This window comes from Artibeus jamaicensis, unplaced genomic scaffold (assembly GCF_021234435.1).
Source record: "Artibeus jamaicensis isolate MK-2021 breed Jamaican fruit bat unplaced genomic scaffold, CSHL_Jam_final contig_3230, whole genome shotgun sequence".
NCBI classification, from domain to species: Eukaryota; Metazoa; Chordata; class Mammalia; order Chiroptera; family Phyllostomidae; genus Artibeus; species Artibeus jamaicensis.
In genome coordinates, this window is record NW_026521764.1 from 2,994,481 (window position 1) to 3,008,723 (window position 14,243).

General features: G+C 46.7%; 1 protein-coding gene across 2 annotated transcripts in view; it reads right to left on the minus strand.

The window, feature by feature from the left end:
* GSDME (gasdermin E) overlaps positions 1-12,309 on the minus strand; it is a 52,315-nt gene extending 40,006 nt beyond the window's left edge. For both annotated transcript variants that reach the window (XM_053663615.1, XM_053663614.1), the window contains exons 1-2: positions 12,239-12,309; positions 3,918-4,147 (exon numbers count right to left, since the gene is read on the minus strand). In XM_053663615.1, coding sequence (XP_053519590.1) covers positions 3,918-4,128 — 211 coding nt within the window. In that variant the 5' untranslated portion in view covers positions 4,129-4,147; positions 12,239-12,309. The remainder of the gene's footprint in view (positions 1-3,917; positions 4,148-12,238) is intronic.
* Between the last annotated feature and the right edge of the window lie 1,934 nt (positions 12,310-14,243).

Below are 14,243 nucleotides of genomic sequence, written 5' to 3' on the forward strand. Positions count from 1 at the left end.
GCTCGGGCAGGAATGGACAGCCGGGGGTTCCACTGGGTGCTTTTCTGATTTTTTTTGTGTTTTAATTCCAATACATACACGTATAACCAAGTACATATATAATATCTGTGGGATTTATTGAGTATTTTTAAAGTAAGCACCGGTTTAACCACTAGCCTGGTGAAGAAACAGAACATTTTAAAGTGCGCCTTTCCAGGGTGAAGTGACTGAAGGAAGATGATGTGAAAACAGAGAAAACATGCAGGCCCAGCCCTGGACACACCCTTGATGGCCCGCCCTGCTCAGTGTCCGGCAGGTTGGCCACCTGGACTGATCCTTGGGGATCTTCCCTCCCTACCCACCCACCTCGGAGAACATTCTTGTGGCCTTCATTACCATCTCCCCGCAAATAGTTCCCTCCCCAGGCTTATTTGTTCACATCTGACCTCTACCCCGTTACTCACTCAAGTCCTTAGCGTGCAGTTCTTTATCACTGTCTGTGCGATGATAGTGAGCGGGCCAGCCCTTTCTGCCTCCCTCCCTCAAACCCGTCCTGGAACACGCGAGCTCCAGACCCGCCAGCCTACCCTCCTGGCTCCCCATACACTGAGGAAAATGCCACCCCCACCTGGTATGAGGCTTCAATCAGGTCTCCTAGCAACTGCATGCTCCTCACGTGGCCACATCCAGGTGATTGCTATGGACGGCCTTCGAGATCCGCCCTTCTAACCTGAACACTAAAGATAAATATTTGATGATCTCATACCTCACCTGCCAATCTCCAGATTTCTGCTGTGTAGATTTTTAACCCAATCGAATACCACCATACACAATAGTCTCAGTCCTCATCACTCCGTAACATACATTGAGAGTGTCTTATAAACTTTACACTTGGCTTTTTCCATTTCCCTGACCCAAGGCTCTCCTGGGCTCCTGGTGGTATTTCATAAAAGACTCCAATGTACACGGAGTCTCAGAGCCACCTGTCTTCAATCCACCCCCCAGCACCTGTATTTCTTCCACTGCAATCAAGAACATCCATTCCTCAACCAGGGTTAGCGATGATTCATCACCATTCATTATCTCTGACATTTACAAAGTAGAGAAGCATCTCCACCAGGAAAAGTAGGAAGCCTGTGAGAATACCCCCAATTCAAAATCTTTTTCTTTTCATATCTTGTGTTTTACGGATACTCTGGGAAATGCTGTGGGAAGCAGCACGGGGCAGGTCTGAGCTCAAGATCGTACCACTAATATCCCCATCGGGATACCCTGGGCAGTGGTCATCTCCCTGAACCTCAGGTTTTCCATGCGTAACTTGGAGGTCATGAATAATGCCTACCTGATGGATTCTGTCTCAAGTCCATGTGTGCGAAGCCTGTAAGACATTGTCTAGCACATAGCAGGTACTTAGTCTATCCACTGGGTTTAGGGCCAAAACAATGTCATTTCTAATAAACAGGACAGTCCTCGATTGTACAAAGTGCTACATAGACAGAAATTCTATCTGCAGGTCACAGTTCTGGTTTCAATCAGGTTATCATCGCTCCTGGAAACTGTCCCTGGGACTGGACCCCACAGCCGCCAAGGACAAGCAAGACTGTCTATGCGTCCAACATCCCCTCTAGATGCACCTCCAAAAAAGATGTCATTTGTGCACACTTCTGCCTCGAGTCATCTACTGCTCCTGGTGGAAGGGAAGGGGTGAGGAGGCCAACAGGCCACCACCAAGGTAACAACCAAGTCACCACCTCTCCAACCACCACATCCCCGGGTAATACAAACACTCCAGTGCTATTGGGAGTGACAAGAAATATTGAAGGGGGAAGCATCCAGGACCTGTTTGTAGACAAGGCAGAGGACAACTCTAGCCCTAACACCAACAGGACACAGAACCAGGGGTGAGCCCTGGCCTTAGATGATTAGCATATTTGAGACTTCTTCTTCAGCCACTTAACATGCATCTTCATGCATTTTCCTGAAACGCCACCACAAAGGAGGCACATCAGCAGCACAAAGCAGCAAAGTTCCAGCCACTGGGGTGTCTATGGTTTATTCTGTGAATTTTTTCTCTTGCCCCTCAGTAGAAGTTCTACCAGAAATCCCGGGCAGGGGGAGATTGCATAACATGCACACCATCCCTTGACAGCTCGGATAATGAGCCTGGTTGAAAAAAGACTGGCTGGAAGCTGGGCTAGAAGAAAGTGGAGATTATTTGTCAACTCAGACTATCTCCTCACTCTCTCTTCTCCCCTTTAATAGAGCTGCACTCATGAAATTGGAGAACCTTGAAACTAATTATAAAATACAAGAGGACTCAGACAACATTTAGTCCAATAGGAAGGGCTGATGATACTTTCACAGATCCCTGTGTTCCAAAACAGTGGTGTCACAGTGAGCACCAAAAGGCTTCAAAAACTCCCAATCTCTGGTCCCTTAATTCTGTCTCTAAGAATCTATGGAAAAGCCTGGGTTGGTGTAGCTCAGTGGATTGAGCATGGGCCTGTGAACCAAAGGGTTGCCAGTTTGATTCCCAGTCAGGGTACATGCCTGGATTGCGGGCCAGGTCCCCAGTGGGGGCCACGTGAGAGGCGACCACACATTAATGTTTCTCTCCTTCTCTTTCTCCTTCTCTTCCTCTTGCTCTAAAAATAAATAAAATTAAAAAAAAAAAGAATCTATGCTAAAGCAATTGCTTAAAGGAAAACCAAAAAAAACCCAAAAACAAAAAACAAAGATTCAGATCAAAATGTTCATTGTAGCCTTATTTATTAAACACTAAATGGAAAATGGCTCAGCAAATAAGGTAGAAACACAGAAAGGAATATTATGGGTTTGTTGAAAACAGTAATTTAAAATATTTAAACTTGTGAAATAAAATTTATATAAGGTTAAATAAAAAATAAGCAGTATACAAAAATTATATGTAATATGTTTCCGATTTTGTTGTTAAAAAATTAGATGCAGAGGGAAAAGAGAAGACTACAATCCAACAGTTAATGGGAATTAAGACTTGATGGTAGAATTTTTATTGGTTTATTTTCATTCTTTCTACATTTCTACATTATATAAATACTCAACTATAATACGGAGTCTGACTCCATTTTTGATGTTTATTGCTGACATCTTTGCCATCCCCCCCGTGTCCCCCCCCTTCCCCACTCTCTTCCCTTCCTGTCACACACCCGGGCAAGCTGGTGAGAAAGTCCAGGTGCTCCCTCCTTTGGCCCTGGCAGGAAGTTCCAACCTTAGAAGCCCCATCCACCTCCTATTCACAGTAAAAGCTGACTCCATCTCCTGTCCCCCACTCTCTCTAGCTATTTTTTAAAAAGATTTTATTCATTTATCTTTAGAAGGGAAGGGAAGGAGAGAGGGAGAGAAATATCAATGTATGGTTGCCTCCTGTGCTTCCCCTGCTGGGAACTGGCCTGCAACCCAGGCATGTGCCCTGACTGGGAATCGAACCATGGTTGTTTGGTTCGCAAGCCTGCACTCAATCCACTGAGCTACACCAGCCAGGGCTCTCTAGCTATTTTTGAGCCAGCTTGGGAGCCTGCCATGCCCATTCATGACATGAGCAATAGAATTTCACACCTGCCTGACAGGTAGCTGGCATCATCAACCTCAACACCAAGCCGAATTTTGGGTGGCAGATCCGTCCCGCATACGTTGCATGGCCGCAGCATCTACAATGGGCATGTCTTACTCTTACTCCCAGAGCTGCACTGTTATTTTGTTTTCTGATTAAGCTATATCCTTTCATGGCAGTTCAGTGGAACTTTGTCATTTGAAGAAAAGATAGGTTTCTAAGACCGCAGCAAAGAAACAGGAGAAATCACAAGTAATCACCATGTAATCACTCAGCACAACGTGTGTCTAGAAGAATCATCATCTCCTGTTCTGGGACTAACTGTAAAATAGAAGAGAAAGAAACACACCTGGACTCAGAAATTGGCCTTCTGTGAGCACGTCTCCCAGGCTGACGGATAAAAGCTGGTATTTGGGTCTCTGCCAGCACCAGAATCTGTTTTTTTTGACCACCAGACTTAGAAGTTGTAACTTATCGGAGTCATTCAGGCTTGACACTGCGATAAGGTTTCCTCCATCATCAACTTCTTTGAGGAAATTCTTTGTTGCCTTGGCAAACATTTTGAGAACTCCAGGTTACCTGGAAAAATAATGTTACGCCCAAATTAAGCAAGTTATTCTTTTGTGACTGTTTTTCTAAAAGTATCTGATTTCTCAGCAGCATGAATCAGTATACATGAAAAAATACCTCCTCTCTAGAAAAGCCTCTAGCTTGAGCTCAGTAGATGGCAAAAAAAAAAAAAAAAATCAAACTGAAATACTGAAAGGGAAATGTGCACAAGTCAGGAGAGCTGAGGTTATGCTTCAGTAACAAATTACCCCTAAGCCTTAGTGGATTCTAACAACAGAGCAGCATTTATTTCTCCCACTACATGTCCAACAGAGGACAGGGGACTTTGCCATCATAGTCGCTGAGGGATCCAGACTGGGGGGCAGCCTTCATCTTGAGCATCGTTAGTCAACGCTCGACTGCAAAGAGAGTTCAGGAAAGTCTCACACCAGCAGTGCAATGCTCTGTCCCCTAACTGACACATATCATATCCGCGCACGAATTGTTAGAATTAGTCACATGGCCTCAGCCAATTATAATGCTCTGGAAAGACAACAATTCCACACTAACTGTACGGAAGCTAGAGACCTGGAAGTATTTGAACAACATGCTGACTACCCCAATTTGTGTCTTACTTATGACCACTTCCATGAAGAGTCAAATGTGCTTTGTCTCTACATTCTGTGATTTTTCTGTTCGTGAATGGCAAGGAACTAGCTATTTCTTTTTAACCCAGAAATGAAGTCCCAGTCACTCTTCAGCTGGAGGAAGAACAAAGAGACACATTGAAAGATGTAAAAGAACTGTATTCAGTGAAGGAATTATAGATCACTCAATAAAAGGTGCTAGAACCACGGGCTAATCATCTGGGAAAAAATACTCAGATCCCAATCTCATGCCATAGGCAGAGGAAATTCTCAGTGGATTAGGTTAAGGAGGGAGAGGTTGGGGAAAAAATAAAACCATAAATGTACTAGAAAAAAATACAGACAAATATCAGTACAATTTTAAAAGGAGAAAGACAAATGGAAAACTGAAAAAAATACTTGTTTTATAACAAAGAACTAGAATACTTTATGAAAAACTTTTACACATAAAATTTTTAAACACTGTAATATAAACATGAGCAAAAGTTATTAACAATTCATAATACACATGTACACATATATGTAAGCATTCTTACTCAAAAAAGCAAAAACTGAAGATTGTTAAAAATATATTTTATTGCCCTGGCCAGTGTAGCTCAGTGGATTGAGTACGGGCCTGCGAACCAGACAATCGCGGTTCGATTCCAGGTCCGGGCACATTCCTGGGTTGCAGGCCAGTTCCCTGCAGGCCAATTCCCAGCAGGGGACGCACGAAAGGCAACCACACATTGATGTTTCTCTCCCTCTCTCCTTCCCTTTCCCTCTAAAGATAAATAAATAAAATATTTAAAAAAATATTTTATTGATTATGCTATTACAGTTGTCCCATTTTCCCCCCTTCACTCCCCTCTACCCTGCACACCCCCTCTCACCCACATTTCCCCCCTTTAGTTCAATGTCCATGTGTCATACATATAAGTTCTTTGGCTTCTACATCTCCCATGCTATTTTTACCCTCCCCCTGTCTATTTTCTGCCTACCATCTACGCTACTTATTCTCTGTACCTTTTCCCCCTCTCTCCCCCTCCCACTCCCCTGTTGATAACCCTCCACATTATCTCCATTTCTGTGGTTCTGTTCCTGTTCTTGTTGTTTGCTTAGTTTGTTTATGTATTTTTTTAGATGTGGTTGTTAATAATTGTGTTTGCTGTCATTTTACTGTACATGTTTTTATCTTTTTCTTAGATTAAATCCCTTTAACATTTCATTTAATAAGGGCTTGGTGATGATGAACTCCTTTAACTTGACCTTATCTGAAAAGCATTTTATCTGCCCTTCATTCTAAATGAAAGCTTTGCTGGATAGAGCAGTGTTGGATGTAAGTCCTTGCCTTTCATGACTTGGAATACTTCTTTCCAGCTCCTTCTTGCCTATAAGGTCTCTTTGAAGAAATCAGCTGACAGTCTTATGGGAACTTTGGTAGGTAACTATTTCCTTTTCTCTTGATTTTTCTAGAATTCTCTCCTTCATTTTTATCTTGGGTAATGTAATTATGATGTGTCTTGGTGTGTCCTCCTTGGGTCCACCTTCTTTGGGACTCTCTGAGCTTCCTAGACTTCCTGAAAGTCTATTTCCTTTGCCAGATTGGGGAAGTTCTCCTTTATTATTTGTTCAAATAAGTTTTCCACTGGTGGCTATTCCTTTCCCCCTTCTGGTACCCCTATAATTCGGATGTTGGAACGTTTAAAGATGTCCTGGAGGTTCATAAGCCTCTCCTGATTTTTTAAATTTTTTGGTTTATCATTCTCTTCTGATTGGATGTTTCTTTCTTCCTTCTGGTCCACACTGTTGATTTGAGTCCCAGTTTCCTTTCTGTCACTATTGGTTCCTTGTATATTTTCCCTTATTTCATTTAGCATAACCTTTGTTATTTCCATCTAATTTGCCCCCAAATTCAACCAATTCTGTGAGCATCCTGATTAGCAGTGTTTTGAACTGTGCGTCTGATAGGTTGGCTATCTCTTCATTGCTTAGTTGTATTTCTCTTCTGGAGCTTTGATCTGTTCCTTCATTTGGGCCATATTTTTTGTCTTGATGCACCTATTACATAGTGAAGGGCAGAGCCTTAGGTGTTCACCAGGGCGGGGCAACCCTTGTCACTGCGTTGTGATGCTGTATGTGGGAGACGGGTCTAAGAGGGAACAATGGCCCTTGCTCCACTCTCTGCTGAATTTCAGTCACTTCCCTGACTTCCCACAAGCAAATTGGGCCCTTCTGGTGCTGATTCCCGGGTGGGTGGGCTTGTGTACATTCTAGGTCCCAGTGGTCCTCTCCAATGAACTCTCCTGTGAGGCTGGGAGTCTCTCCTGGCACTTCAAACCCCACAGATGTTTTCAATCAGTGGTCTGACGCTTTATTCCCTGAGCTGGGGCCCTGGGTTGTGCGGTCCCTCCTGCTCCCCAGTTTTGTCTGGTTTATCGGTGCGCAAATGTGGGACTACCCGGTCCTCCAGCCACCACTTTGCTGCAAGTCCTCTGGCCCTGGTGCCTGACTCCACCCCTCCTTCTGGTCTGAATGAATGTTTCTTCTTTAACTCCTTGGTTGCCAGACTTCTATACAGTTCAATCTTCTGTCAGTTCTGGTTGGTTTTTGCTTTTAAATTTGTTGTTGTCCTTCTTTTGGTTGTGCAAGGAGGCACAGTGTGTCTACCTATGCCTCCATCTTGGCTGGAAGTCCTAAAGTAAGATTTTCCAAACAACTATCCATGGCCAAAGGTTAAAATGTCCCAAGGACAAGAACTGTGCTTTATTTGTATCTGCATCTGATGTCTGGCCACCACAGAGATAATAAAATCATAGAATGTGAGAGCTGGGAGTAATCTTAGACATGAACTAATTAACCCACTTTCTTTAACAAGAATCTCCTCCAGAGAATCAGAAAACACTTCTCTTACCCACCACTAGTTTGTCTCTAAAAAACTGCTCAGATTATCATGTAGCTCCCTATCCCTGTTCTTGTACATTAACAAGAATGAACATTTAAGGAAGGGATTCTACAACATGCAAAAAGTTCCTTCCTGGTAAGCAGAGAACTGCAAAGAAGGAAAACCAGGTTCTCATCTCCAATGAATTGATCTCTCACTATACTGAGCATAAGGATCTTCCATGCAATGGATCACTCATGTATTCATTCATCGAAACATTTATGAATCATTCATTAATTACTCTTACGTACCCACTATACCCAGGTACCACATTCAAGCACTTAGGATACAGAGAGAGTAAGTAGTTCCTCTCCTTAGTGACTGGACAGAGAAACAAGTAGCTAGGTTTTACCTAGATATTGGCACAGATCGCTACAAGGAATGAACAAAAAGAAAAGCATCTACATTCAATCATAGAGAAGCAGAGGGTCGCAGAAGTTGTCCTGAAGTAGGTGGTGTCTGATCTGCTTTTTGTGGGCTAAGTGGCAGTAAGTAGCTAAAAAGCACTGTGGAGATGCACTAGCGAATGAGCAGCAATTCTCAAAGCCTAGCGCTGGCAGGAGGTGGTGAGAGGTGGGGGGGACATAGTGACCAGCAAGCTTGTCACCTGCAGGAGACATTGTTTTGTGCTCAGATGCCCATCACCATTTCCCTGACAGACCTGGTATTGTTTTCAGGCCCCAGGACTGGCTCCTGCACCTGATGCAGGTTCCCGAGTAGGAAAGGGCAAAAGACAAGGAAGAGGGGCCCTCAGTCCCAGTCAGGAGAGGACAGACCTTCCCTGACTTGACCGCTGCTGTATCTATGAGATAGACCCGGACCAGACAGAGAATATGTCCCGTAAACTCCCTCAGGGATTATCTGCTGGTGACAAATGGTTTCCGTCTGATAAGAACCAGTACCTCTCCCATGTCCCATGGGTGCCAGTTCCTGGAACAAGCCTTGTCCTGACCCAGGCAAGCACATCAGGCATTCACCTGCACCTGGGGACCTGCCACATACCATCCATTCTGCCCTGTCCTGTACAATTCTTTGCCGTCTGTGAAGTGACATGGCAGATAGCCACTTTGACTTGCAGTCGCCCCCAATGCACCTTATAGGTTTCCCAGAACAAGCCCTGTTAACTGACAGGCTGGAGGGGTCACAGTGTGCCTTTCTCCTGTCTTTTCCTGCCCTCTGCTTACAAAGCTAGATTTTCAGCCTCCGGGCTTTTCCCTGCATCTGTGTGTACAAACGAGGCTCTGAAGACCCACACTGGGGGCCCAGGCAGCAGGAGCCATGAGTGGGGTGGGGCTGTGTAGGGAGCAACGTGATCAGAGGGGTCACTTAAAAGGACCTTATGGAGGCAAAATAGGAAACCACCAGAAGGGAACATGATGAGAGATGGACGACCAATGCCGAACTATGTCAGTGGCAAAAGGATAGGAAAGACACTTCGTTGCTGGTTTCCCAGAATCTGCTTGGATGTGAGGGTGGTGATGAAGGGCAGAAGCCCCCCAGAGGTGGCCTGAGGGAGCTGAGGCGCAGGCTGGCTGATGAGACCGAGGTGCCAGTTGCCAAGAGAGGGAGTTCAGGAGGAAGCATGGTGGTGGGGGCAGTGAGACAGCACCCGCTGAGGGTTTCGAGGGCAGGGTGCAAGATTCATTTCACTCAGCACACGGGCCACTACTTTGTGGGGTTTTATTAGAATGAGGCTTATTCAATCAAGGAACTCTGAGAATATTCTCCTTGTGAAATTAAATCGGAGATTTCTTCTTTAGTAATGTTGGAATGCATAATATATTTACATGGCTCAAATATTTAAACTATGTAAAAAGATAATACAGCCCTGGCTGGTGTGGCTCAGTGGACTGAGCACCAGACTATGAACCAAAGGGTCGCTGGTTTGATTCCCAGTCAGGGCACATGCCTGGGTTGCCAGCCAGGTCCCCAGTGGGTGGCGCACGGGAGGCAACCACACACTGATGTTTCCCTTCCTCTCTTTCCCCTTCCCTTCCCTTCTCTAAAAATAAATAAATAAATTACTTTTTAAAAAGATCATACACCTAGAGATCCCATGCCTACCCAGGCCCATGTGCCCTTTCACCCCTGGCTCTTCAGGTCCATTAGCCTCACCTTTCTTTATACAAATATGAGTAAAACAGGGTTTACACACTGTGACACTGTATCCTGGAGATCCTTCCATGTTAGCACGTTCTGCACTACAGCTGCTCAATGCTCCATCGTGTGGGAGAGCTGTGGTTTATTTACCCTGTCCTGTATTGTTGGTTACTTGGGTTCTTTCTACATGTTGTCATTCTGAAAATGCCACACTGCATACTCCTGAATGTATGTCCTCTTGGTACACAGGCAAGAGCACCTGAAGGGAGATTTTCAGAAGAAGGGTTGCGAGACGAGTGGGTACAAGCATCTATAATTTACAGGTTGGACCATTTTGCAGTCTCAGCAATAAGGTGTGAAAGTATCAGTCTCTGCAACAGCGTGTACTCAAAGTGTTGTGTTTTTGTCAGTCTCACAGGTATCTCGGTACAGTTTCATGTTAATATAAATGAAGCATCTTTTGTTTAAAGCCTTGCATTTTTTTTTCTTAACTGTGTTCTTGGTCCACTTTCTATTGTTTCTTTTTTTTTTTTATTCCCAGGAACTTTTGATACAATAACTAAGGCAGGACAGAGGCTTGAAATTTAATACAATACAGCTTGTCATGTCTGGCACTGGGAGATAATAAGCTCCAGACCATTCTGACACATCTGAAGTGACTGTCTAGCTGGGGAAAATAAAATAATGTGCCCAGGGCCAGCTGAAGTATCTAAAACCCATGTTGCCTAACACAGACAAGCACAAAAATATCTCAATTAACCAGAAGTCAGACTTCAGATTCAAGTTTCCAGACGCTCCAACTTGGAAGTAGATGAAAATGGCCTCAGGAGAGACGGAGCTCACAACGCTCACGACCAAGCCCCAGGGCACGGCACCCTGGGCTCTCGCACAGGGCGTCAGAATTCCACGGGCAAGCGTGGCTTCCCAGCTCCCAGCGGGACACAGGGCGCCATGGTGAGTGCGGAAAGGCTACACAAGCTCAAGTCAGACTCCTGGACAAGAGGCCTCTGAGGAAGAGTCCGAGATGGTAAGACAACACGAAGTCAGAGAAGCACACGGCCAACTGCGGCCCCTGGCTCCTGGGAGCAGAGAACCCTCCAAACAGTTCCAACAGAGCCTTGGAAACTAAGGTAATGATTGCATGAGAAGCATGCTGTAATCACCGGTGTGCATTTTTAAGGCTGACTCAGAGTGGCAGGATGACCACATCCGCCTTGGAAAGGACCCTGTTCTTTCTAATACCCGGTTCAAGAGTCTCCTCTGGAGCAGCCCTAGTTGATCACCGGGCTTCTGCTTGAATAGTTGTAGGGAAGAAACCTCAACATCAAAATAAACTAGATTAAGAGGGGGAGGGGTAACTACGTTACCGGAGCACCCACTGGGCACCAGGCCTTGGACTAAATCCTCTGTACGCGCACCCTTGCCCTCATTCAGTCTTCACAGCAGCCCCAAGTGGGCATTGTGCGCATTCTACAGATGTGGCAGGTGGAGCTCAAAGGTGCTAAGTAACTTGCCCCATATCCCAAGGAAAAAGAAAAGAAGCAGCCCTGACATCCAGCAGCTGGCCTGGTGCCACTGCCCCGGTATTGCTAGGCACTGCCTGGCATTCACCTGGTGAACACGCACAATGTCACAGACATCGCCACCAGCCAAGGCCACTCTGGTCAGGGCAAATCAAGACAAAACAAGACCTCTCGTAACCCTGACAGACCAAAGACAAAATCCGAACACTGTCCCAACCACGCAAATGACTCCGCACCCCCACTGCCATCACCAGCCCAGGCTACTGAGTGACGGCTTCTTCTTGGCCAACCACAGCTTCAGTCTTCCCTCCTTTTCGGTTTAGGAAGGTTCTCAATACAATCTCCCCCACTTCCTGGCAGCATCCATCAGAGCAAAGTCCTGTCCCCTTGCACTCTCCCTCAAATCACCTACAGGCCCAAATCCTTCAATTCCTTTGTAACACCCACTTACTGAGACTCGCCCCTCCCCTCCCTGTGGTGCACGGTCCTCCTCAGTGCAACAAGCAACTGGCCCAACTTGCTCAACTCTAAGTGTGTTCCCGGAGGGAACTGAATGTCTCATCAGAGAATCAGTGCTGAGCCCAGGTTTCCCACCGAGGTCCACCTGCCTCCCAGGCCGGAGAGGAGAAACCAAACAAAGGATGCAGGAGTCGGGAGGGGGTGGTGACGCGGGAAGACGGAGGTACCAGCCGGCCTTGCAACAACCCGGGAAGGCGGCGGCAGCGGGGAGGAGGAGGATGGGAAGGAGGAGAATGGGAGAGGGACGAGGGGCCTCAGGGGACGAGGACGTAGAGAGAGGAGGGGCGCGGAGGGCCGCGGTCTAGCTGCGGGCAGACGACGGATCCGCCCCGCTTAGGAGGGACGTAGGAGGGGTGTCCCGGAGATGAAAACCGCGGACTCGCTCCTGCAACGGGTGTCCCACACTTACCTCCCACTCGCAGCTGGGTGCCCACAGCCGCGAGCCTGGCACTGCACGGCCGGAGCTGCAGCTGCCCCGGGGTGGGGGCGGGACGGGCTGGGGGAGGGCGGGGGCTCTGTGGGCGGAGGGCGGGGCGGTCCGGAGGGACCTTTGCTCGTCCCCTCCCCTTGCCCAAAGGCAAGGAGTGAGCTGTTTCCCTTTCTCCGTGGGACTTCCCCAGAGGACCCAGTGGCTCGAACCCCAGGGCTCGCCCCAGAGGCCTCACCTCCAGTCCGCAGCGCGAGGTACTTTGAGCGCTGCCCCTGGAAAAGGCCTGGACCCGCCACCAGCAATGGGGCGTGGACTGAGACTGTGGCTTCTTGGTCCCCTGGGACAGCCCCTGATGCAGGTCCCTGGGAGTGTGCGGGTTTGTGGTGTGACTGTGCCCAGTTAGTCAGTAATTCATGTAACTATATTCTCAGTTCCCGGAGGGCAGAATCCAGCATCGCTCACATACCAGGTACTCAGTGGGTGTCAAATGGGTGGGTGAGTGTGAGCATAGCTGGTGCCCCCCAGCTGCTTGCTGTTTGGCTGACTTGAACGTTCTATGCTTTCGGTCGCTGTTTACGGTCTTCTCACAGTGCTCTCTGTAGGCTGAACACGACGAACCAGAGGAAATGAAGGTCTGCCCTCTGAGAACTCACACTCAGGAGACTGAAGTTGTGTTGCTGCCTTCCACTGGGCAGGGGCAAGGTGGGGAGGGGAGGCAGGGCCTTCCCTTCTGCCCCGCAGGCTCTAGGTTTATCCCTAGATTACAGCTACCCCACCTGCTCTAATTTATTAGAACTTCACTTCTCAGTGAAGTCGCCCTGACTACAGATGCTCCTCAACTTAAGGTTGGCTTACATCTAGATAAACCCATCATAAGTTGAAAATGCATTTACTACACCTAACCTACCGACCATCCTAGCTCAGCCTAGCCTCGCCTAGACATGCTCCCAACACTTACATAAGCCTGCGGTTGGGCAAAATCCTCGAATACACTGTACAGTTCACCTCAGTGACGGTGTGGCTCCCTGGGAGCGGTGGCTGGTTGCCACTGCCGAGCACCATGAGAGAGAGAGTCCCCTACTGCATATTCCTAGGTATAAACCAATCTACTGATTGCGTGCAGCTTCCACACCGTCAAACTAAAGTACAGACAGTCCACCAACTCACAGGAAGGCTCATAGTTCTGCTTTATTTTTCTCCTTTGCACTGATCACCATCCGATAGGCTGTATGCACACATCACACTTCATGCTGTATTTCATCTTTCCCTTGCCTAGAGCAACATCGGCGTCATGACAGCAGGATCTTTTGTCCGTTTTGTTCACTACACCCAGCACCTAACATAGCAATCAATGCACAGCAGTCAGGAAATAATTTCTGAATTAATTACAGCATTTGCCTGTTCGGTTTTCCCACCAGACTATGGGTCTCATTCACCTTTGCAGTCCTGGCACAAGGCGGGTACACGATTAGCAGCTGTCGGATGAGTGAGTAGAAATGATTGAGAGCGGTGGTCCTCTCAAGGTCCTGGGCCTTGCCAAAGTGATTAGGTATTGGAAGAAGAAAAGAATCACTTCCCTGGCCCTGTCAACAGACTATTCATTGGTTCTTTATCTTCATAAAATCATATAGTGATGACTGGCTTATTGTCAGAGATTACTGCCTCCTGACATACGCCATTCATCTTAAGAACATCTTCATAAACTGTATGTTCATGAGCTTCCCTCCCCACGAGACCAGTGTCTGCTTAGCTCATCCCTTGTAATAGCGTGCATGGGCTTACTGGTGTTAACAGTTACTTTGTGACTTCAAACTCTTTCACTCTTTTTGTCCTGTCCATTGCCTTTTAATAATATGCCTCAGGAAGACAAGAATGAGAACAGCAAATAATATTTATATAGTACTTCTGACTTACTATTGCCATGCATGCTTCTGAGTACATTACATTCATTGATTGGCTCATTTAATTCTCACAGCAAAAGGTT